Raw genomic sequence first — 24,757 nt, 5'->3', positions numbered from 1 at the left:
CCCCCCCTCCTCCCCTCCCCCTTCTTCCTCTTCTCCTCCTTTTGTGTGCCCGGGTCTCTAGAGTTAAGACATGTACCTGCGATGGATTAGCTTTTAGGATTCATATGCTTCTATTTGTATTTTTAGTAAGATGTATCAAATAAAGTTTCAATAAGGCTTTAACATTTTTTTTATCTCCCTCCCTCAGGTATACACCATCTTGCCTGTACCTTGCAATTCATGAACTGGATGAAGGCCATGTGGGCAGGTTCACTTTCCGCAGCAGAGATGGTGTCTTACAGGTGTGTTGTGTGATATTATTGTGTGCAGTAAGGTGACTGTCGATCAAATACTTTTTAACTGGAGCCCAGGCGTTCACTGCAAGAAGCTAAGGGTTGCCACAATATGGTTTATTTGTGTTGCATTTATATGGAGTCAACAATGTAACATTGGGATGCATGGTGTGGAATGCTACATGTTGCTTTGGGTCACAAAAGAAAGGATTTGGTTAAATAAGCTGCAATATAAATAACGATAGTGAAAGCAAGAATAAGAACAATTAATTAGCGAGAAGAGATAGGTTACTACCAATACTACAACAACACTGCAATCAGCAACAATGGCAATGCTAACAATAATGTAGCAGGAACAACTGTTACAGCTACCAGAACAGTTGCTTTGAGACCACAGTCACCATCACCACCACCCATAACAACAATGCTGACAGCAACAACAACAATGGAAACTTCAACATCAACAACAACAGTGACCCTAACAAGTGTATCAAAACCTCTATCAGCAACAGCATTACCAGCAACAATACAACCTCAACAGAAACTACCTCAAAGATAACTGCAACAGGGGTAGAAAATTAAGAGAAATACAGTTAATAGATTAATGATCGTTTGGTTTTCTACCCAGGTGTGTCCATGATTCCGTGCTTGTGGGTAAAAAGCGCAGATTGTAGGTTCTATTTTTTTCGTTCTCTCTGTTGTTTATGTCTGTCTTGCTCTTCCCAAGTCTTAATTGTCGTTATCATTTCAATGAGCTTCTGTTTACTCGTAGTAAATTTTAATTTTTTCTATTATACTCACACTCTGTGTCTTATTTAATACCTAACTGTATGTGTGTCTTATATTTCTTTTTCTCTTTCTCCCCATGCAGGTGATGAGGCCTGGTGGCATGGAAAGTTTCCAAGTGGTGCTCAAGGCCCAGATCCTCCAAAGAAATGCTCTTGCAGCCGGGGTACTGCAGGCTAGCATCTGCAACCCTGTCAAAGTGAAAGAATGGAAGAGGTCAGTGAGTGATTAATGTTAAAAGAAATTTTTACTACACTGACACAACTTATATAATTCAGGAACCAGGCTGTTTCAGGCCCACTTGTCAGGACTGATCCTCACTGGGTGGAATGCAGCATCCTAGCAGAAAGATGGAGGCTCTCTAAAAAAATAAAATTTCCCCACTGGGAATTGAGTTTCAGTGTCAGAAATAAATATTAAAGGCGTGGACTTTTAGTTTGGGAATTGAAATCACTTATTCTGGATGTAATAGCAAGGAGCCTGAACATTAGACCTCAGAAAAGATTTTGCGGTGAAGTGCTTGATGTTAAAGATGACCAACTGAAAAATCTGAACTTGAGTTTTTATGGACAGTTATTTCTGCTGAAGTATAATCTACAAGTTTTATTCCAAATTTGTTTCATTTGATCAAATATGAATAAAGTGCTCTGCAATTTGGTAGATTTTTGTTGGTTTTTTAAAGTCTGATGTTTGACAATGTCCCTCCAGTGGCCGTGCCAGCCCGACTGAAACCAAAAGTGAGAAGAGTTCGGTCACTCAGATGACCGGTATGTCCAGTGGGACTGCAGGCACAGTGCTGGCTGGCAAATTGTCCTCTGATACCTCCAAGAGTCACAAAGCTCCGGAAGCATTCTTTTCTCTACAGCTAGAAAAGGTACAATGAGAACAACATCGTGTTTTTAGTAAATTTGATTGGAGTGTTGACTGGAGTCAGTGTTTCTGAGAGCATAATTTATTATTGATTAAATGATCAGATGATGGAGGGGAGGGGGGGAAATTTGAGTAAATGTGTGCAGCTAATTGTGTTTTTGTATATGTGTTTTACATCTATGTGTGTGTATTTATGTTTTTGTGCGTGTACATCAGTGTGCATTTTTTAAATTTGTATTTGTGTATGTGCATCGGTGTGCATTTGTGTGTGTGTGGGTATGTATGTGAGTGTTGATGCTTATATGAAGACCTTAACACAGTACAGTGAAGCTCAGAGGACACTTCTTTGTAGTCAGAAAAACCCATCCATCTCTACCTTCTTCTGTTAATATTAGATTATTTAACTTTGTGAAACACACAAGTAAAATGATCAGAAGTAAGTTCTGAAAAGTAGCACAGCAGGTTATTCTCCTACAACCATGTCATATACCATTCAAGACACAAAACGGGGGTGATTGGTGGGTGCTCAGGTGTGGTTTGCTCCTTCTTTCCTATCAGACATCTATCGTCCTTATCTCTCCACCTTTTTTCTGTTTGTTACAACCTCTTAACAAAACAAAGCTCAGAAAAAAAGCTGATTTCATGTCTTTCTTTTTCTCAGACTCCAAGTCGAGACCTGATGCTGAACGAATTTGTCACCCGTAAGCAGCAGATGGGCAGTGTTCTTCGGAACCCAGATGAACTGGAGAGAGTGAAGAGAAAGCTGTTGTCGGATTTCTGCCATCGTTTTCACCTGCGTGTGGCTCAGGCCTCCATGAGAGCGCAGCTGCTGGCTTACTACACAAGTATCCTGACCATCCTGGAAGCTTTTCCCAGTCTCAGGTGGGTGGCAGTGCTTGGTACTGTATATATTCAATGCAGATGTTGAGTGTATAAAGATATATCTGTAACATCTATATTCAGAAGTATGGTCATGAGTATTGTCAAAGCAGCATTTTCTTTCCTGTTGAAGTCATCAAAATCATCTTAAGTCATTATAAAGCACTACTATGGACTTTTCTGAAATGTCTCTTTTAACATTGAAGTCCCTCCAAAACCTAGAATGTTTTTGTCCCATGAGCATTTCTGCAGATATGACAACCTTTTACTATGTGGTTGAAGCAAAGCAGGTTGGGGTCAGGTACCAGAGAAAAAGATAAAAGGTGTGGACTTTTACTCGGAGATGAAGGGTTTTTGGTCCATAGATTGGAGGTGTAAGTACAAAAAGATTCCTATGAAAGTGTGAGGAGGAAGAGGTGGCAGAGGAGGAGGAGGAGGAGGTGATGGTGGATGAGGATCATCCTCAAAGCTTTTCACAGTCTATACTCTGGGTGTGCTTGTTGCTGTTTGTATCTTGCTTCAGACTGGACTATGCCAATCTAATTTCAGGGAAAGCTACTTCGTGATGGGTGAGCCGAATGAGAAGAAATCTAAAGAGGATTGTCTGGATGGTCTTTCTCCGGATCCAAGGTAATATGAGAGCTGTGTCTTCTCTTTGCTATGATTCTGTTTGTGTGCTCTGTAAAGTTTTTAGACTCAAATACAACTATAGTTCATTCCACTGTGGAATGACTTGGAAAGAAAAGAGCTACGAAATTATCATGTCAATGTGTAGTGCTACTGGCACCTGTGATGTAGTGGTTAGGTGTTTTGCTGTAGCATGCAGGGTCGAGTATCTAGGTCTTTCTGGTGGGATGTTGTGTTGGCCATGACAGGCAGGGTTGAAACTCACCTCCAATATGATCTAAATTGTGCCAGTAGGGGTGTAACAACCCTTGAATAAAAAAAATTAATTGTTTGTCAATGTATGTTTCTTTACTTTAAAAAAACTATATTTACACTAAGTGTTTGAAACTTGGGTTATATATTTAGCACCCCTTGAGTGCCTCATGATGACCTAAGTTGTTTATCCCCAGGCTGCTGAAGAAGCGACCCAGACGTCTACTGTCGGAGGATGGTCAACACGTCCTCAACCTCTGGTTTATTCCACACCACACCGAGGTTCTGGTCATGTTCAAGACACTGGATGACGACTCGTGCGCCCGTGCCATGTCCTTCGCTCTAAGCATTGTGGCTGCCCTTCACGACATGCTGCAGTATCTCAGCGCTCACGCCAAGCTGGGCAGCTCTCACGCTCGGATGGGCTCGCAGAAAGTGGAGTTTGTCTCGGCTGACTGGGGAGGCACAGAGGGAATTGGTGAGAATGTGAACAAAAATATAATATATGAGATGTTATAGTTTGAGTTTGAGTTAAAGAGAAGCACATCATCTCAATAATGGTCATTTAGTACTGTAAAAAAGCAGGACAGACAGCCAATGACAAAAGTGGAATAGTAAAGAAATAAGATTTACTAGTGGCATCATCCAACCACCTGCAGACATTCTTTTGCTTTTCAGAAAAAAAGAAATGCAATACATCTAGTTGATATTTCCTACTTTCTGAGGAAACCCCCCCCCCCCCCCCCAAAAAGTCTTTATCCTTGTCTGTGAAAATTAATTATCAGTATTAACTTTGAAGTTTTGGACATACAAGTACCTAATATTTACCTCACAAGTATAGCAGTGAGCTTCACTAGCTCTCACAGACAACTGTAATGAAAGTATTGCTGTGGGGGTTTCTTTTTGTTGTTACTGCTGAAATTGGAAGTACCTTATAATGTATTGCAACATATAATAGATTGTCTTTGTTTGTATATTTTATGTATTATAAAAGAACTGAGATCTTGAAGACTGACAATCTTTTTTTTTTCTGCACAGGTTCGGAGTTGCGAGACATTCAGAAACAGATCCAGAATCTTCCAGAACCCACAGATCCTCAGCTAGTGCTGGACTTGCTAAACTTGCGGCGAGATGTCATGTTTCTGGAGTTCGACACAGCTGTCAGGACCTGCATGGCTGACACTTTTCTCTCTACGGGGAACATGCAGGCGTATGAGGTGACTTTTCTTACTTTTCATTATGTTTCACTTCATACATTTTGAGGTAGGGGGCTACTTTACTTTTCTTTTCTCTTTTCTTTTCTAAAATTCTGTTTAAAATACTGAATGTTTCAGGATTCTGGTTTCTTCTATATTGGTTATAAATCCATTATTATAGGTGTTATCAGTGTTCCCTATATTTATTATTCAATATATTTTGAAGTTTTCCAGATCGAAGGTGCCTCTATATCTTTTTCTTTTGATTTGCTATGTTGTAAAGGAAAATTTGGTCTCTCATTTTTCAATTGTCAGTCATTATTACCTTCCCAGTGTTGTTTTGCTCTGTGTGTGAACAGTTGTCTGAAGTTCTGAAATGTATTTCTGTTTTCAGAGCATTGTGAACAATGCCCACTATGCCCTGTCTATGCTGAGCAGGGTCCAGCGTCCAAGCCTGAGCGCCACATACTTGACCATCCCTGAGCCACTCGAGGCTCGGGACTTGAAGGCCAAGCAGTTGTTTCCCTGGAGATGTTTCTTGGGCCAGTAAGTATATCTCGATCAGAACCTTTAATGGATGCTGCTGCACCTGAATCTACCACTTCATGGCTCCGGAATGAAATACAATGGCCGTTAAGCTTTGTTTGGTTTTCTTTGAGTAAAGAGATGCAAATCAGCTTAGTGACAAATATTAAGTGCAGAAAAAGAGCAGGATAGACAGACAGACAGGATTAACCGAAGAAAAAAAGAAGTTGGGTGTATCAGTGGTGTCCTCTAACCACATGCACCCTTCACAATATTCAGTCATACTTTTTCGCACAGACACCTGTATAAGATGATTACCGGTACAAATGGCAACTTCCCATTTCCCCCTTGTGTTTTTTAAAGATATTTTATTAACACTGTAAGATGTCCACTTGTCTAAGACAACCACTTTTCTCCATCTACAATAGGTGACCATCTCAGACAATTTCGACTGAACATTGATTGTTATTAATATCACTGTGCAGTGTATCAAGTTCGTCTACTTTAATGAAAAATACTGTTTTATCTTTTTCTTTTGCTTCTTTGCTTCTTTTTATTTTGTAGGTTTACATGGAATGTATGAGGTACTTTATTGTTTTGTAAACTTTGTCGGTCACTTTTCCAAATTGATATAAAATTGTGGATTTTTCACTACATGAAAGTGAGCACCTGTTTTTTATTCCTCAGAAATGGCCCATACCCAATTGCATTTTGGCAATGGTTCAAGATTGAAAGCTACGTCAGCCTATGCCTGGCAGGACTCAAGGATGTAGACAGGTAAAACACCAGTTCATTAGTAAATATAAGCCAGGCTTATGGGTCGCAAACCAAAGTGCCTGGCGGGGCCTGTACAAATCACACTTTGGTGAGTGTAAGCATGGAAAGTTTGTTAATGTTTATAGACTAAGGATGCAGTACTTTTTCCCACTTAATCTTTACGTACTTTCAGATAACTCTGGAAAAAATCATGGCTTCTTTGCAAAGGTAACTATTTTCCCTTTGATAATCAGCTGTGCAGTGGTACCTCTAAATGTCATATTTTTTGCTATTGTTCCCATGCATCAAAGATTTCGTCGTTCTCATTTCTAATCTATGGCACTTTTAACTGTCATATTTATGTCTTGTTTTTCTCCTGTTTCAGACATGCAGCTAATCTTATCACTCATCTATGGAACCTCAGACTGTCATCTTTTCTTTTATTTCCCTTCTTCAGACATGTAGCCAATGGTGAAATCCTAGGTGTCACACTGCTGATGGAGGACGTCCTTCAGACTGGCTTCCTGGGCTCCATGCTGACTGTTGGCCTCGACTCACAAGCTCCGAGCCAGACAGAGTCTGTTGCGGGTGACCATGCAGACACGGAGCGGTCAAACCGAAGTCAGAGCAGTGTTTTATCCGACCTCAAGGAGGCCAGCAAAGCTTTAGGTATGGGGTACTAGTAAAGGTGTTTTTTGTAATCTTATTTTTTCAAGCTTAATTCCCTACTATTCCTAAATGGCTTTACTATGACACCAGTGCTGTTTGGGTTTGCTGTTTTATTTTGCAATTTTGAAGGGGTGTTATTGCATACCAAGGACAAGCCACTTGTATAATCAATACACTGAACTTGCTTTTGTTATTTTTATACAAGTCTATTTTCAAGAGCTCTCAACCACTATCCCCCCCCCCCCCCCCCCCCCCCCCCCCCCCCACCCTCTTTTCCTAGCTGTATTGTAAATACAGTAATTAAAGCTTTAAGAACTCTCGAGTTTGGTTAATTTTTATTGTTTACATTATTCTTTCTAGCTGTGGCGCAACAACAGCGCAGCCTGTCTCGTACCCAGCAGCCCTTGGAGGCCTACAGACTGCTGCGCTTTTTCCTGCTGCTCTGGAAGTGTCTGGAGATGATGAAGCTGGACTGGGGCAAGAGGAAGCTGATGGTGGAGAAGATAAATTCTACCGTGCTCTACAAAGAGTTCTGGTGCGTTTTTGATTGAGTTCTAGAGTGTTATGCCCATTTCCGTACAAATGTTGCTTCTTTTACAAGTTGTATATTATTTTTGTTTCTCCTTTGATTTTGCTAATTATATCTCTTTTCAACACAATTTAGATTATTTTCTACTTTGCTGAAATCTTGTTAATATAAAAAATCCAATCATGCTGAATGCTGAATCTCGCCAGAAGAAAATTTGTTTTTATTTACTACTTCAAAAGTTGTTTCATTTGTTTCAGCCTCTGTGGAGTACCTTGTTTTTGAGATACGGTAAATATATATTGCTGAAAGACACCACCCCGCTCCTGTCCCTGTCCATGATTACCCACCTGAATATTGTGTGTCACCAACATTTCTTGACATTTTGTATTGGCCTGGGGTTACATGGACATGGGAGCCCCCAACAACACTAACAATAGCAACAAAAACAGAAACAGGAAAAATAACGTTTCATTATTATCTTATCTTTCTCTCAGTAAGACCTACAGGATGGAAATCTTGTTGCCAGTGCTCCAGAGTGTTGCCCGTCGCTTGGGACAGGGAGATCTCTATGACAGTCTCATTTTAGATACAGATGTATACGTCATGCCCAAGGGGGCTTCGGAGATTGAAGTTCGCCTCAAGCAGGTACTTTGACAATTTGTAGGTGGTTGATGGGTGTAGTGTGATTTTTCTACTTCTTTTTAGTAAACCTATCATCCTTATCCTTATTTGTTTCTGGCAAAATTAGAAAGATATCGTTTTAATTGTTGTATTGATGGATTTAGATTTATTTTTCTGTTTATCAAAGGATGTAAAAGTTTTTGGCTAATGTAAAATTTCTTATCCCTGATTGATAACATAAGTTCTGAAACAAATACTAAAAATGGATCTCAACAGACAAACTTAGTCTAAAGTTATTATTTGTTATGTGTAAGGTGCCTGTTCGGACAAAAGCACAATATCTGTAAACTTGTGAATTGAACATTTTCTTACTCACAGGATTCAACTTGTTTATAACATTTTTACCCGAAATGGCCACATAATATTATTGTTTGAACATACTCAAAAACGAGGAGCTTGACATTTAATCGTTGTGCTGTATTTTTCTTGTTTTTCATTTATGACACAGTGGCTATTTATGTTCATTTTTTTTCTTATTTTTATCCTTTATTTGTTTTGTTTTCTCTTTTTCATACATGTAAGAGGGTCCCACTGGCTGACCCTATTTCTTATCTCTCTGTCTGCCCTGTCTGTTGTTCTGCTCTCTAAGAAGACAGAATGACAACATGTCTGTTGATATATTTCTCTTTTACACCGACAAACTTTTCATTCAACAGCTTTTACGTCTGCTCGAGAGCCTGGAGACTCATATGATCTCTGAGGTCCGCAAGCGAGTGTCAAAGGAGCTGACTCTGGCGGTGGCTGAACGGGCGAGGGAAGAGGAAGCCTTACCCACAGACTTGTGGAAAAGAGCAGTGAGTTGGACTGCTTGGTCATTTGATTACTTAGTTTTTCTTTAGTTTCCTCAGTAATGAGATAATGATAAAATTTTGTCTTTGGTTGGGGGCCTGGGGGTGGAGGGGTGGCTACTGTATTTTTTGCAACAGCAACGTTTCACTGTTTTAAACAGTATCGTTATTGAAATAGGGATTGGTGTATATTCAGTAATAACTGAAGATAACAAAAAGCTTGCCATCATGCAATTTGCCTGTGAAAACCATGACTGATAACGTTCTGATCACATGAAGATTACTACTTGTTTGTCATGCACTGGAAAGCCAGCATCTTTTTGGTGTGATTCTCTTCTTGCACATGGGTAGCAACAATGAGAGAATTTCTGTCATTCTGTGCAGGTAATGAAGGAGAGCTTCACAATGAACCGGCCTCACGTGGCAGAGAAGTTTGTAAATCAGCTCATGTCTCAGGCCAAGGAAGAGGAAGATTCTGTGACCTTCACCTCTGAGCACTTGCAGACGTGTCTGTCAGAATTGGCTCGCAATGTCATGGCCCGTGAGAAACATAGCTTTGAGAGGTAAGTGGGAGATTACTCGTGACTGTAGTGTCTTTTTTTATTTGAAATAATCATTATCAAAGGAAATATCTGATTTTTCTAATTGGTAAGAGGAAATGAAAAAGCTTAAAATCAACTCAAAATTGACTCTTTTGTGTCTAGCAAATCAATTAACTGAAACCAATTGTTTAAAAAACTGTATATGACTTTGATTTTGGTGTTTTAAGTTATGTGTGTTTATTCAGAGTGGAGTCAGTTTCAGTGTTTACACTTTGTGCCGACAGCACCAGTCTTGTTTTTGGATTATTTCATGTGTTGGAAAACAATGTGAATTTTTCTCTTAGTTTTCTCTCAATATTTACTCTCAGTTTTATATATCCATGATGGTCCCTTTATGTAGTGTCCTAAGTTGGGAGAATATGTTCACTCAGTTTAGTGTCATCACATTATTTATAAGTTTTAATTTATTTTGGTCTAATTTTGTTCTTACCCATGCCAGATTTATGAAGCTTTCACTCTTTCTTTCCATACTGTATGGTATTTGAAATAGAAAAAAAATCTTGTCATGTGATACTTGTTTGATCACTTCGTTTTTGTTTGTGAATCCATTGTTTTTGGTATCAGTCATAGTACAGTAGTCTCCGCCTAGGATCCCACCGCTTACGATCCCGGTTTGCTTAAGATCTCGCTGTTTTAAGAAAACAGAATTTTTACTATACAAAAGTCACCCCTAAGATCCCGCTCTGATTCACTCTGAAGGTCTACATTCAGCTAAGATCCCGCATTTCAGATCATAATTTGCGGAAAAAAATCCCAGGCGGGATAAATAAACTGTCCGTCGCGTCAAAGATCAGCCACTATCGTGAATGTGATGACATACACGTTGTAAAACTGGATGAAGCGATACAATGTTTGCCCCCCCAACGGGATCACACCGGGGTGTGAACTGACCAACGCGTTTGTTTTTCCCCACGCATCGCACTCACACCAGAGCTCTCCCCCTAAACTTACATCACTCGCTGGGTGGATAGGGCCTACACGTTCGTTCCAGGCAGGATCACATCAAACCGTGAACTCTTCCCTGACCATTGCAGTAGGCGTTGATTGCAGCAGTTGTCTCTATGCCCGAATTTGCTAGACAGACTGAATTTTAATTGGTGTGTTCACGACGTAATGGTTTGTAACGACAAAGGCGTTTGGGGAGGAGGGGGGGAGGGGGCCTCGGTCGGAGATGGGAAGCTATAAATTTTTGACAGGTAAAGGGGAGGGGCAACTGAATAAGCGTAGATTTTGAGACTCATGAGAGGATAATAAGTGAAAATGGCATGCCTCATGACACTATGCACTGTGATAAGCCATCAAGGCTAATCACTCTTTGCTCGCTGTATGTCATAAACCCACCAAGCGGTCACATCAGTTCATTTTAGGGTGGAAGGAGACCATTTTACCGATTGTAAGCCTTAACATGGGTCCCCGTAGATTCTTCCCTGGGATCGTCGGTTAAGATCCCGGTTCGCCTAAGGTCCCACATTTCTTTGCTTCCGATCACCGGGATCTTAGGCAGAGACTACTGTATTTCAATTGAACTAATAGTCATGACTACGACTTGTAATTTTTACCATAAATAGCAGGGGACTATGCTTGTCTCATGTAAAATTTTGTCTGTATGTCACTGCAGTTTGAAATGCTTTCTTTCATCCGTAACAAGGCATTTGAAAATACTGCAGGACTGCCACAACGGCTAGTTTTTAGTGATTGCTCGAGTGCAGAGAAATGTGAATTAGAATTTTTTTTAGCTGTTCAAGACCACTGTATGAAGGCTAGAGTGAGATGAGGGAAGCGAAGATATGAAGTAAGAGAAGAGTGAAGTCAGTATATTATAGAAAGTATAATCCTTATAGTTATTTATAAATCCTGTTTCAAATTATTCTGTTTCGTAAGCACAGATAGTGAAGACGGAAAGTAAAGAAGCTCAAAGTTCTTTGCATGCTTTTAAAGGAAAAGATATCCAAATCCCTGGTTATCCATTGTGTATGTATGTGGTCTGCCTGAGTCCCTTCTTTGTGGATCCTTGTTTTTTTTGCCCGATTTTGCTGACAATATTACTTTGAAATTATGTTATTGGGCGGCATGCGTGTATTCACATGTCTGTGTATGTTCACCATTTAGTTCACTGTAGATTCACAATGTGTTCACAGCTACTCCATGTATTACGAGAATTTACTGCGAGTTCATCACCAGCTGCTCTACCAGAAGGAGCAGGTAACAGGACTTACTTTTGCTTTGGTTTTAGTTTCACAAGCCCTTCCTGTCTTGTCAATTTATAACTAGCTATTTCAATCTATTTTATATATTCCCCTAAAGCCATCACTCCGGTAGTGGAAAACAAAAAGATTTCACTTATTATTATAATGTATAGGCCTACTTGAAAATGGATCCAAATGATATAAGTGTGAAACTGCTTCTTGGACATGTACTTCAATTTTGTGATGAACTAGTGATACTTCTCTAGAATTGTCTGGAATTTTGGAAGAATCTGACTTTCCGGACATTTTTTTACTTTCTTTTTAGTATAACAGCTCTTTTGCACCGATTGAATTGAAAAATTCTGAATGAAAAGTCTTTAGTTTACTTCCCAGCATGTTCTAGAAATTTGCTTGACCTTGGTGGCATCTTGATTATATTTATCTGCAAATTTAATACCAAAATATGTTACTAAGATATGACCGATAAATTCCTCTATGCGTGTAGATACTCAGGTCAGTGCTTGCTCAGCTATTTCTCCTGAATTTTTTTTTGGTGTTTATGTAATATTGCCACAAGATCTAGAGTTCTCGTACAACATGAAAAATCATTCCAATATTAGTAGAGATGAGTTCATGAATTAGAGATTCATAGGCAGTGGAGAAATTTAACTACTAGTGCACAGTGTTAATTGAAAATGTGGGTCTAAAAAATAACTTCATTGGAAAAGAACACATGGATGTAGAGTTATATTCTTCATTCTAAAATTTTGTTAATAAGGTGTTTTTCAAAAACTAATTTTGCAGATGAATCAGTCTCTATGTTAATGAAGTGTTTATTCACAAATAATTCAAAGTAACAATGGGTAAATCTTCATGATCTGAACTGTGTTGATGAGGTGTAAAATGATTACAATCAAGGAGTTAACCTATGCTCATGTCATTACACCCCCACCCCCCTACCCCCCATTCTTCCTCCTCCGACTACATGTATTTGTTGACATTTTCCTATACAGGACATCAGGCACTTGAAGGACCAGCTGCGACAGGCTCAGGCCGATACACGAGTGAGCGTGCAGTGTGAGCTGGCCAATGAGGCCCATGACTTGCTCATGGGTGAGTACATGGGAAGCTAGATCATCTGGCATGTAGTTGGCCTTAAAGTTGTCATCTTGTTCTGTGTTAAGCAGGTTTTATGTTATGGTCTAGAGTATGGATTATTTTATTGTCTTGAAAGGCCACTAAAAGTACTCTTTTACACCCTTTTCTCCGCTTATACAACCAGGGCTGATAAGTTTGTGTGGTTTTGTTGCGGTTTCATGATATTGCTGCTATGGGCTTTAGATTTCTTTTATTATAATACTTCTTAGTATGTCAAAAGAACATCTGTTATCTCCTTCTCCGAGGGTCGTCAAGGTTAGTCCTATGAACCAACGCTGCTCATAGAGTCTGGTCATTATAAAGAAATTTATATGTCAGAAAATCTCAGTTTTGCTTTACCTTCTTCAGAGATCACTGCACTGCGGGCAAAGATTGTGGAGATGAGAGAGATGAGCATGAGCCAGGAACGGGACATCAGAGAGCGTGTTCGTGAGGAATACAATGATCTCATACAGAACATCTTCAACTCCACGTTCCAGCTAAGAGGCAAATTTGATGAGTTTAGGTATGTTACTACCTGTGAATGTGTGTTTCTAGATCTGTGTGTTTGTGTGTATGTGTGTGTGTATTTGTGTTTGTGTGTGTGTATGCGTGTGTGTGTGTGTGTGTGTGTGTGTGTGTGTGTGTGTGTATGTGTGTGTGTGTGTGTGTGTGTGTGTGTGAATTTGTTATTACAGTTTGATTTTAAGTTTGAAAGCTTTGTAAAAGTGGTAAGATGACACGAGTGAAGATCTTTATGATGTCCTCAGATATTTTCCTTAGAAAGTTTTTCCAAGTTGAGAACAGTTCATTTTTGTGCTACGCACCCTGTGACTAATATGATTTTATAATGTCTTTTAGATTTATAATGTGTTTCCATAATGTGTTTTTGTATAATGAAATCTTTATAATTTGTCTCCAGAAATGACCTTCACGATGACGTCTTTGAGAAAATCAATGAGACAAGGAGGGAGGCTGCTTCAGCAATGAGCAAACTGCAACAGAAATTTAGAGGAGTTTCAAGTTAGTTTCTCTTCATTCATTTCCTTATCTCTCTTGTCACATCAGGCACACTGTTAACTCAGTTGGTATCATGCTTTGCTATGGTGCAGATGGCTGGGGTTTGAATCATCAGTAGAGTGGTTTAGAACCTGACTCTCCATGCACTTGTCTGTGTTTGATCTGAGTTTTTGCCCTTTTATTCATGAAGGCAGACATGATCAGGGGGTATAAAAGATGCAGAACGCCCAAAATTGTTTGCAGCCTTGGTTGCAGGAATCTGGACTGAACAGGCCATTTACTTTTGGTATGATAAACCATCACTGCACCTTTTTCTGACATTGATATAGGATTTAGACACAAGAGTTCTTTCTTAATTATTGTCAAGAATTTGAAAGCAAAGATAGAATTTGAAGTAGGCTTAGTCACATTAAGTTGTTGTTAGTTTTAATTGTATGAGTCGGGATTAGTTCAAACAAAATTAGTACCAGAATATCCATATCTTTAGAGATTTAGAGATTTGTCATACATAACACTAAGGTGTGAAATTTGTTCCAACTGTCTTCTTTTGTCTTTTCAATGTGAGAAAAGGTACAGATAATAATTGCTGTGTTAGAAGCTAAATTGTGCACGCTCATTTATTTTTACTTAGATGATGAAGAGCTTCAGGCAAACCTCAGCCGAGCAGAGCAGATTCGAAGCTTGCAAAATGAAAACCATCATCTGAATCAGCTGATCCTCAAGATGAAAGCCATGAACAGCTGGAGACAGAATGTGAAGACCCACAACTTTCTCAAGACAGTGAGTATTGGCACATTAAGTGTTTGGTGTGAAATCAGTTTTTTTGGTGGCTTTTGGTGATGATTATAAGAATCTTATGGCTGGTCTGATCATGTTTATCATGGCCAGCATGGGCTGAATGAGATAGATAGCATTCCAGCTGATGACGGAGGTGCTTGATAAAATAGCTTCCCCTCTTGGGTACCAAACTTTCATCTTCTGCATGCAACAGCAAAGAGCCTGACCATTACAGCACACACATTCGAGTGTTGTGGTATTTGATTGGGGTCTTTGATAGTGTGTGTTAGGATACCAACTTTGAATGGGATATTTGAAAAGGCATGATAAAAATTTTTAAAAGATACTGCTTATCACTGTTGTCTCAAGAAAAATTGATTACTCACTTTGACCTTGTTTACAGAGTGAGTAAAAAAACTTTGAAGTTACTCATCTGTCTTATGACAGCAGTTATTATATTCCTGTTTATTTAGACATATTATATTTAAAGACAGACAGACAGGCAGCAGGCAGGCAGACTGCATTTTCATGTTTTTCATAGTAGTCAGTCATTGTTCAAGTCTCTCACCCTTTCTTATGACTCACTCAAACTTTCCTGCCAGACTTCTGACCTACGCAAAAAAGCTGAAGGCAGCAAAAAAGATCACCTGGGAATGAAAATGTTGGCTGAGGAGGAAGTGGTTCTGCTGAGGCAGCAGCTCGTGGCCATACGCAAAGCCCTGACATCGACGGAGAAAGACTGCAACGAAGTCAGGAAGGTGCTGCAGAGAGAGGTGAGGAGAACTTTGACTCGGGTTATGTACATGTGCACTTCTGTGCTTTCTCATTTTTATGGATTGCAAAATTATTTTAGTCTCTTTGTCACAGGACACTTTTTTAAAATTCAGAGTAAATTATTCTGGCTGAATACAATGATGGGATTGTTTTGGGACGGCAGGCGTTTTCTTTCCTTTTTAATTAAAAGCTTAACTTTGAATTCACTTTTTTCTTGTTTAGGTTCCTTCAATCAGCTGGATAAAAGTGGGACAATATGAGATTGCAGATTAAATGGTTCCTACTTCATCTCACAGTAATAGTTGAAGTGGCCTTGAAATGAATGAGCTTTGGGTAAAAATCATGTAGATCCTATTAAGTTTTTTTTTTAAAGAGAAAAATTATGCCAAAGTTTAGCGTCCTTAGGATTGCTGTGCAAGGCTGCAAATTTTCAAGGAAAGTTGCCCAATTTGTTACATTCTGTTTCACAGCAAAAAGTGCGTTCTGAAAGAGAACATGAGGAAGCTCAAAAGGAGAGAAGCAAGACACAGCTGGAGCAAGCCAAACAGGCAATTGTTGACCGACTGGTAAGAAGTCTCTCTTCTTCTTATGTGCCTTAGTAAGAACACTTTATTTGTTCATAATGGCTAATCACAAATTGTTTGTTGTTTAATGTACAAGCAATGTTTTTTAAATTGTGTGAAAGAGTTATCGTGGTAGGTAACTATTCTAGAATGAGGAATTGATCAGAACAAAATCCTCTATTGTTTTGAGGTGAATAGCTCTATAGTTTGACTGAGAGATTTGTTTTATGTTGTTGTCCAAATGTCCATATTCGGAATGACAAATTTGAAAAAAGGAAAAGGAGGAAAAAGGGGGGGGGGGGGGGGGGGGATTTGTGTTTTTATCAGTGTCCTGTTAACATTTATTTCTGTCACACCAGTGTCTATAGGTTAGACCCAACGGATTACTTTCACTTGAAGTCTTCCTGAATGCCCTTTAAAAGTAGTTTTGTCCCAGTGTACGAGTTCACCCTTAGAAAACGTTTTCTCCTGTTGTTCAGAGAGTCCTAATTTCGTCCTGCAAGGTTTTCCTGGAACTTTTCCCCTGAGAAAAATTATCTTCCATAATAATAATAATAATAATAATAATAATAATAATAATAATAATAAGAAGAAGAAGAAGAAGAAGAAGAAGAAGGAGGAGGAGAAGGAGGAGGAGGATGAGGAGATGACAACCTCGATGTCTTCTTTCTTTACAGGCTGATGAGCTCCTAGACAAAGACTCACGCCTGAAGAAGCTGGAGGACGAGCAGGATCGAGTGACCAAGATGGCCCAGATCTCGTATGAGAAGACGCGCCGAGACGCCGAGACAGTTCGCAAACAGCTCAATCATGAGCGCAGCCTCAAACTGGATGCTTTCCAGAGGGTGGACACTCTGCAGTCACAGGTGGGAAATTCAGAACATTTAAGTACATCTTGAATCTGTATTTGAACTAAAAGGAACAAGAGCTGTTGGCTGTGAAGAGTCTCCTTCAGTGCTTTTGTATTCTTTTGTACTGTGTCATTTTTGTTACTTCAACAAAATCATGCTGGTATGGAGGTCTGTGGTGTAGTTAACCTAGCTGTAATCACCAGTGAAGCTTTTTAGGGGTTTTCAAGAATGTTGACCCACTTACTGTCCAATTGGAGATGTTTGTTAATATTTGAGATCTGGCTGCCTAAATAACTTTACAATGTATAAAGCAGCTTACTGCTGTGCAGGTGCGCTGTTGGCAGCGGCGTGGGCACATTCTTTTACAACGACTTCAATGTCATTTAGTTTTCGGCAGTTACCAAAATTAGGTCTCTTTTACCAGCAGTTCTTTCATTAGATAAAGAACTATCAAAATAGGTTTACTTGTTTTGATTTAATGACTAATCAAATGATGCATAGGCCCTCTATTTAAGATTTTGTACCAAAAGAGGGACCCCGCAAAGTGGGTTTACCACTCTCAGAGATAAAGAGTGAAGTGTTGTTCGTTTGATCTGTCTTTTAAAAACATGAAAAAGATTCAGGTCATATGAAATGTTACTAAAGTTTCAATCAATATAATATTGTTTTCTGTTATGTTTCCAGGTGTATGACTATGAGTCCTGCTTGTTGAACAGACCACCATCAGTTGCCCCTGCTGCTATAGGTAAGACCTCACTTACTCTCTGCTAAATTACGCTTATTTTACTTGCTTCTACAGCTGAAAACATAATTTTTTGGTTAAAATTGAACTTTCATGCTATAGGTTTATGGATATAACATACAATGTATTATATACAGCAAGGATTATACCCTATCTATCCTTGTATAATAATGACTTCAGTGCAGAACCGTTCCACCTCATAGAAGATTGTTCATAATGATAAATGTGTCACAAAGTGATAGAATCAGGCTCTCGTCAATTTTTGAGCATGTAGAGTTATTGGAATCATCTTTAAGCTTGTTCATTTGTCTTGCTTTGGTTGAAAAAAAATATCCATTTATCTTGAACATAAGTCGAGATATTTGCAAGTAAAGGAGGTGGAGGTCACCTGGTTTCAGAGGTGAAATAAGTGAGAAAATGGCCGCCAAAGATGAGTTATTTCCATAGCTTGAGAGTTCGTGGAAACTGAAAATTTATATTTTTTGTGCCTTTAATCAACTTTTTTCAGTCGAAAATTCGATAAAATTTCACAAACCTGCGGAAAATGCCATTTTCTTCTCTTCGATTATTTTGACGAGTGCCTGATTTGACCAAGCTGCCTCAAAAATGTCAAATGAAACTGATAAGATCAAGTGTTTTGTAACTGTTTTACAAACCCATCAGCACAACTACGTACGTTAAGAGGCTGGCTTCTTTGGCGCTGCTTGTTAGGGCCAACTTGAATCTAGGCTAGAACAGTACCCCACCAGACAGATGCAGAAAGTTGATAAAATATCCCCTCCAATCGGGAATCAAACACATCTTTTGCATGCAATGGTGAAGAGCCTAACCCTTAAACCACAGTGTGGTTCTTGTTGAAGGAGAAAAAGACACTTAAATGATGGTACACAATGTACTTGCCAGTAAACTCTAATAAAAACCATTTCAGGGATATATATGTGTATATATATATATATATATATATATATATACAGTCAAGCCTGTGTAAGACGGCCACCCATTGTCAAGGAGAAAAGTGGCCGTATAAGACAGGTGGCCGTCTTAGGCAGGACTGATCAAGATGAAGAAAACAAACCATTCCCATCTGAGGTCCCAATCGAAAGTAGCCGCATTGTTGTTGTTTTTGTTGGTGGTGGTGGTGGTGGTGTTGGTTTGTATTTTGTTTGTAATTTTTATTTGTTCCTGATTTGCACAAGGGTGACAATAAAATGAAATGTATAAGATGAGGAAGACTGAGTGCCATGTTAAAACAAACACATGGGTCGCCACCACTTGGAGAACGAGCGTCGCTTCTGTCACAAGTTTATGTTGACGTCCTTTGTTACTTTGTTATAGACTGGGTAAACAGTGACCAATCATCTCACTTACGATTAGTGTATGAGTTCTGGGCGGGGCTTATGGGTTATGAGGGATCACACGCTTACCTCACCAACAGCTGAAAATTAGTAGCTATTGGTCAACAGAGGGAGGGGCCTACGCAACATGATCAGTTGGAGGGACTACCTAACAACAACGACAGGGGATTGAATTATGACGGCTCGCCCACAACGCCAGGGGTCAATGCACAATTTATGACAGAACGTAATGGAGTCACAAAGGTGGCCGTCTAAGACAGGTATTATTGCTTAGTGTGATAGGTGCCCGTTTTACACAGTTAAATTATATAGAAAAAACGCAAGGGGGGAAATAGAAAGTGTCTGTTTGTACAGGTGGCCGTCTTATAGAGGTGGCCGTCAGGGCAGGTTTGACTGTATATATATATTATATTTGCAATTTTATGAAAATGATGTGTTTTTTATTGTGCTTTTATTGTGTTCTGTTAGCAGGTAAACCAAGGTCCCGCGCCACTTCTGCTCAGATGAGCCGTCGCAGTCGACCATCCACAGGGGGAGGTAACTGGCCGCCACCCATCTCTTGGCCTGCCAACCGCAGCCTCACGCCAATGGGTGATGTCCCCCTTGATGTGAATGCTCCTATGAACAACGAGCTTAAGAAGATACAGAGACCCAAAACGGTAGGTTGAGTGTTTTAATAAGAAACTATTGTTTATTTTGGATGTTATTGACTGTCCAAATATGATTTTTGTATTAAGTGATCATAAATGTTTTTATGTTCCCTTTGATGCAGTTCAGACAATTTAGAATGCAAGTAGCTTCACGCCTAATTTGAAGGCAACCTAAGCTGACTTGATTACAGATTCCTCACAAAACAACCCCAGAGATACTTGATAAATTAGACATCCTCTTGTGAGAATGGAACATGTGTCTTCTGTATTCTATGAGAGGCAGCCTTACTATACCACAGATGTCCATGGTTCTTTTTAGGAAAAGGATATCAAATTCTAAGATACCCTTTTGTTTTGTCACTATCAAAAACGCAGAAAATATTCAGATCAAATATCTTACAGCTGTAGACAAAGTTGACTGTATTTTGTTCCCTCAGGCAAAACTGTAGTGCAGCCATTTAGTTTGTGTGAGTGTGTGTGTGTGTGTGTGTGTGTGTGTGTGTGCATTTGTGTGTGTGTGTGTGTGTGTGTGTGTGCGTGTGTGTGTGTCTGAGTGTGTACTTTTCAGTTTTATTTCTTTATCTTTCTACCCTTACTTACTTTACAATTGTATTGGTCTCTGAACTCCCAAAATGCTCAACCTGCAGACTCTCAGAGAGACAACATTTTTTGAGTCCTAAGTGTTTTCTTACAAATCGAGTTCTATGGTCTTGTGTTTACAATAGTTTTAGTGCATATTAGCCAAGGGAGATAATCCATATACCACTGTGCCGTCATGTTTTCTAAATTGTTGTGGTCTTCCTTCAACTGCTTTCATGAAATTTTTGTTCCTTGATACAGCAGAAATTTGTTGTCATCGTTGCTAGTAGGAAGTCCGATTTTCTCTCCGCTTAAAGTGGATAGTTAGTTATAGGGTGTTACTGATACATGTTTTTTTTTTTTTTTCTATTGTTCCGTTATCTACTTCTATATTGTATGATTTTGTAAAAAGGGATTGTATGACTTTCCCAGTTTAATTTTTTTACTTTTTTTTTTTTCGCTGTGTTTAAAAAAAAATTAAAAATTCTGAATCAAAATAACTAATAACAACTCTTTTCTCCCCAGGTGGGTGGACGGCTACGCAGTCGCATTGCAGAACAACTCCTGAACGAACTGGAGCCAGACACCCATCGCACGATTGTCCAGCTGGAACAGCTTCAGATAGAGGCAGCTCAGGGCTCACGCAGGGACAAATACTAGACTGCCGGCTCTCCCACTCTTCCTTGTGTCATCAGTGGAGGAGTGTATGGGGTGGAGAACATAGGGGGCAAAGGTCAAAAGACACAGAATGGCATTAGCAGAAAAGTTAAAAACATAATAAATTCAAAGGTCATGGATAGCGTAGGTGTAAAGGTCAGTGGTGAAATGGGTCATAAAGTTGAGGACTTAAGCCAACAAACTCCAACTGAAGTAAGAAACATTGAGGAAGGAAAAATAAAGTTTTCAAACAAACAACGTAGGGTCAGATTTTGTCCAGAGCCTGTTGTTCACAGCAGTTTGTAAACTCTGTGGGAAAGGACATAAAAGAGTCAAAATAAGTAAAGAATGAAAGGAAAAGTTTTTCACTGAGGTTTTTTGTTTTACTTCCTCATTCATATAGATGAGATGCAAGGAAATTGTTTTAGAAGGGAGTTAAAACAAGATGAAGGTAAAATGAAGGAAATTATTCACTTGATGTGACTTTTTGCCATTTGCATTGTTCCTAAAGCGACTTTTTGGGGATTTTTATCTTTCAGGTTATGTCAAGGAGACTACATGTTGCTTCTATCAATCATTTTACAAAGGATATAAAGTGGTATTATAGGTATATTTGTAAAGAAACTGTTCAAATACAGGGTTTTAAATATCATTGTATGTTTATATTAAGGCTTCTTGTCTCAATCCATGTTTAAAACAGCTCATTATCATCAGCATTATCATCCATCGAAATCAGATATATACATTTATGGCATTAGTGTACGCTTTAATGCTGTTCATCTTCAATGTTATTGGATGGGGCAGCAAATCAATTTGTAGGCTTTGCATTTGCTATTTTTGACTCTTTTTTAAAATGTCAATATTTTTATAATCAGTGTATATTTTTTTAGCTTAACGATTCTTTTTATATCTATTAGTTGGGATCAGAAGGTTTTTTTGTGCATATTTCTGAATTTTGTTCCAATGTTTTGTATTTTTTGTCTTGTCATTAAAGTGTTGATCTTGCCTTTGTTATTAGAAGTAATTTCTTCTACAGTTCCGCCAAAAAAAGTTGAATGAAATTAAACCTTTAAAAAATTGTTGTAATAGACTTAGATCTATATATACACAGATATACAGAAAATTTACTTTTTACCATTACTTGTTTTGGTTTTTGTAGTAGTGTTTACCGGAGATAATGTTTCCTTTGATATTGGAATGCTTTTTTCTAGAAAGTCTATCATTGCTTGAAAGAAGTCTTTTCTATAATTATAATATTTATCGTAAATTGATTATTAAATCTTAATGTTCCCTTATGCTAAAATGGTTTAGCTGAGTTGTTTATCTCACTACCATGAATGTGTTTTCTAACAAAAAAATTGTTAAGGATAGAGTATCATGTTGCTAATGAGTAATGTTAATATCTTCCTCTCTATTTCTTTAACAAGTCAATCTTAGTTTAGTTTTAGTAGAGGTTTTACGGCGCTCGCAACTACATAAGGTCATATGAGCGCCAGTAAGTCAATCTTAGAGGAAGGTTGGGTTAGGTAAAGAATAAGTTGGAGAGGGAGAAAGAAGGGAGGGGTCAAAGTAATATAAATTCCTAGGGATTCTGTACTGATAAATGAGATCAAATATCTCAGTTCGTTTTTCAGTGCAGTGCAATGCAGGCTGGTGTGTACTTTCACAAACTGTGATCTGTGTAGTTCCATGAGCCTTAGTCTGTTCAGATAACCTTTTTTTGTTTGTGATAGTCTTCAGATAGATGTTTATTTGCTTCAGTCTTTTTTGTTTGTTTATGTATTTGCCTAGTAGGCTGTGTTATAGCAATGTAGTGAAATGAATAAAGTATGATTCTTTAAAAAATGAGTGGTGGATTTTGATTAATTGAAGGCACTTTTATTTTTTTTTATGCTTCTTCATGGCTTACCCTTGTGGGGTATATATATATATACTATTATTCTGCTGCAGTGGAACTATATTTTGATATGTTGCTTAAATAAATCGTTGTGGTTAAGAATTCTGACCTATTTTACCATGGTTGAGAAGACCCTTGATGTAGGAATTATGGTTCAAAGCTAGTAGGTTTTATGCACCTCGTTCAAGCCCTCTGAATTTGTCCACAACATGGAAGGTGCTATTCATTTGAAAATGGTAATTTCATACCTTATTGTATTGAGTTTTTGTTTTTGTTTACTTCATTCCCTTATGAGAGCAGAGTTCAGTGTGATCCCATGGGCTTGAGATTTAAGAGTTAAACGAACACTAGCTAGGTAAACTATTAATCCAGAGTACATCGCAATAGATTTGCATGAAGTGATTCCAAAGGTAACACAGTAAAAACCTTGCAAATAGATTAATTGGTAGACTTAACACTTGTGGAAAAAAAAAATGATTGCACAGTGAAATGTGCTTTTGAATTTACTCAAAAAGATTGGGTTGGAAATGCATCAGAGTGTATGCTATAAAATGCTCTTTTCTAGTCGGTCAAGAAGCCAAGCATCTGTCCAAAAGAAGTACACTAACTGGTAAGACTCAAACTTAAAACTCTGAATTCTGCTGATTTTAAAGATAGGCCATGTGACACCTGCTAATAAAACATAAATACACGTATATGTGTCACGAAACAGGAATTGGCTTGTCAATTTTTGGGCATGTGGAGTTATTGGTATCAACTTAAAACCTGTTTTTTGTTTTGGTTTTGGGTGAAAAAATCCCCATGTATCTTGAACAGAAGTAAAAATATTTGCTGTTGAAGGAGGTGGAGGTCAGCTAGTTTTGGAGATATATTAGCGAGAAAATAGGTGCCAAAGGTTGGTGGTTTCTATAGCTTGAGAGTCCTTGGAAACTGACAATCTACTTTTTTTTTTTCTTTATTCAACGGTATTAAGAAAAGTCCACACAATAATGCGTTTTTAAATGGATATAAAAGGAGTTGAGCTAAAAAACAAAAATACTATTAAATCCGTCCAAAAAAATGCTGGTTTCTTTGATTTCACTATTTTGACGAGCGCCTGATTTCACCTTGATGCCTCACATATTGTGTCACCTTAAGCTGTGTTACCATTATAATTTGCATGCCTTAGTTGAACTATAGTGGTGAAACAAAATCAATTGGCTATTTTGATTTGCATGCCTTGTTTAAAAAATAGAAATAGGCCAATATCATATGGTTATGATGATTTCCTTGCTTGGGTTAAATTTGATGACAAAAAACAACGTTTGCTCAGCAATTTTCATTTGCATGCCTTCCATACTCTAGAGGATTTTATATTACCATAAATATTGAAATCTTGTGTCTGGGGATAGTTAATTCAGGTGCCTGCATACACTTCACTTAGTTTTGTCCTCTGATTGCTCTGATTAACCATTGGTCACAAAGTAAAATACTGCTGAACAATTTGTGCTTCATGGTTTAGAGAAAGGGATTACATATAGTGTAAAGCGCATAGAGCCTGCTGTTGAGCGGGGATATGCGCTATACAAATGCTATCTATTATTATTATTATTATTACATAATGTCTTCTCTGCCTCTTTCTTTTCTAGAAATATACTCAAAGAAGATTGAAAGCAAAAACATTTCATCAAAGTTACCAGACTTTTACATGTCAGATATGTGAAGGTCTGATGCTTTGTTCTTTATTTTAGGAGGGGGAAGGGGGGGGGGGTCATATTATGAAAGACCACAACATCTTTGTAATCCCTATGGGAAAAAAAATCAATTTTTGATAAAGAATTTTCAGTCTTTTCTTCTTTCGTTGCAGGAAAAAGATGAGGGTTTGTTGTTTCAAGTTTTCATACTTACGATTAACTAGTTGGAATATAAAATTACCTCAACATTGAATGAAAAAATTTGACTTTTTATATACAGGCTATTATCCAAAATCATCCCCCAAAATCTGTTAAATCCTTAGTTTAGTGCATGTTAGAAAAATAGAGATTAGTATTGTGTGATAATAAATATACAAGTCAATGAATAAAGGAAATATATGTCATGTAAATTTTCCTATCCGTGATTTTTAAAAAATGTGTCCAAAATGACTATTAGAACGCAA

At 38.3% G+C, this 24,757-nt stretch overlaps 1 protein-coding gene across 1 annotated transcript in view; it reads left to right on the top strand.

Annotated features, from left to right (window-relative positions):
- The window catches only part of LOC101845475, a gene marked incomplete in the record, with an annotated part of 46,077 nt that extends 23,509 nt beyond the window's left edge, over positions 1-22,568 (top strand). The window contains 25 exon segments of the mRNA XM_013084180.1: positions 188-281; positions 1,144-1,274; positions 1,767-1,932; positions 2,590-2,810; positions 3,357-3,437; positions 3,884-4,164; positions 4,725-4,903; positions 5,277-5,428; positions 6,095-6,184; positions 6,621-6,832; positions 7,193-7,367; positions 7,856-8,006; positions 8,699-8,836; positions 9,215-9,393; positions 11,571-11,634; positions 12,632-12,731; positions 13,125-13,281; positions 13,678-13,778; positions 14,407-14,555; positions 15,155-15,325; positions 15,797-15,892; positions 16,567-16,755; positions 17,425-17,485; positions 19,309-19,496; positions 20,592-22,568. Of these exon segments, the coding sequence (XP_012939634.1) occupies positions 188-281; positions 1,144-1,274; positions 1,767-1,932; positions 2,590-2,810; positions 3,357-3,437; positions 3,884-4,164; positions 4,725-4,903; positions 5,277-5,428; positions 6,095-6,184; positions 6,621-6,832; positions 7,193-7,367; positions 7,856-8,006; positions 8,699-8,836; positions 9,215-9,393; positions 11,571-11,634; positions 12,632-12,731; positions 13,125-13,281; positions 13,678-13,778; positions 14,407-14,555; positions 15,155-15,325; positions 15,797-15,892; positions 16,567-16,755; positions 17,425-17,485; positions 19,309-19,496; positions 20,592-20,726 (3,661 nt within the window).
- Positions 22,569-24,757: the final 2,189 nt, after the last annotated feature.

This window comes from Aplysia californica, unplaced genomic scaffold (assembly GCF_000002075.1).
Source record: "Aplysia californica isolate F4 #8 unplaced genomic scaffold, AplCal3.0 scaffold00276, whole genome shotgun sequence".
NCBI classification, from domain to species: domain Eukaryota; kingdom Metazoa; phylum Mollusca; class Gastropoda; order Aplysiida; family Aplysiidae; genus Aplysia; species Aplysia californica.
Note: the sequence above shows the minus strand (reverse complement) of the source record. Positions and strands in the feature narration are given on the sequence as shown.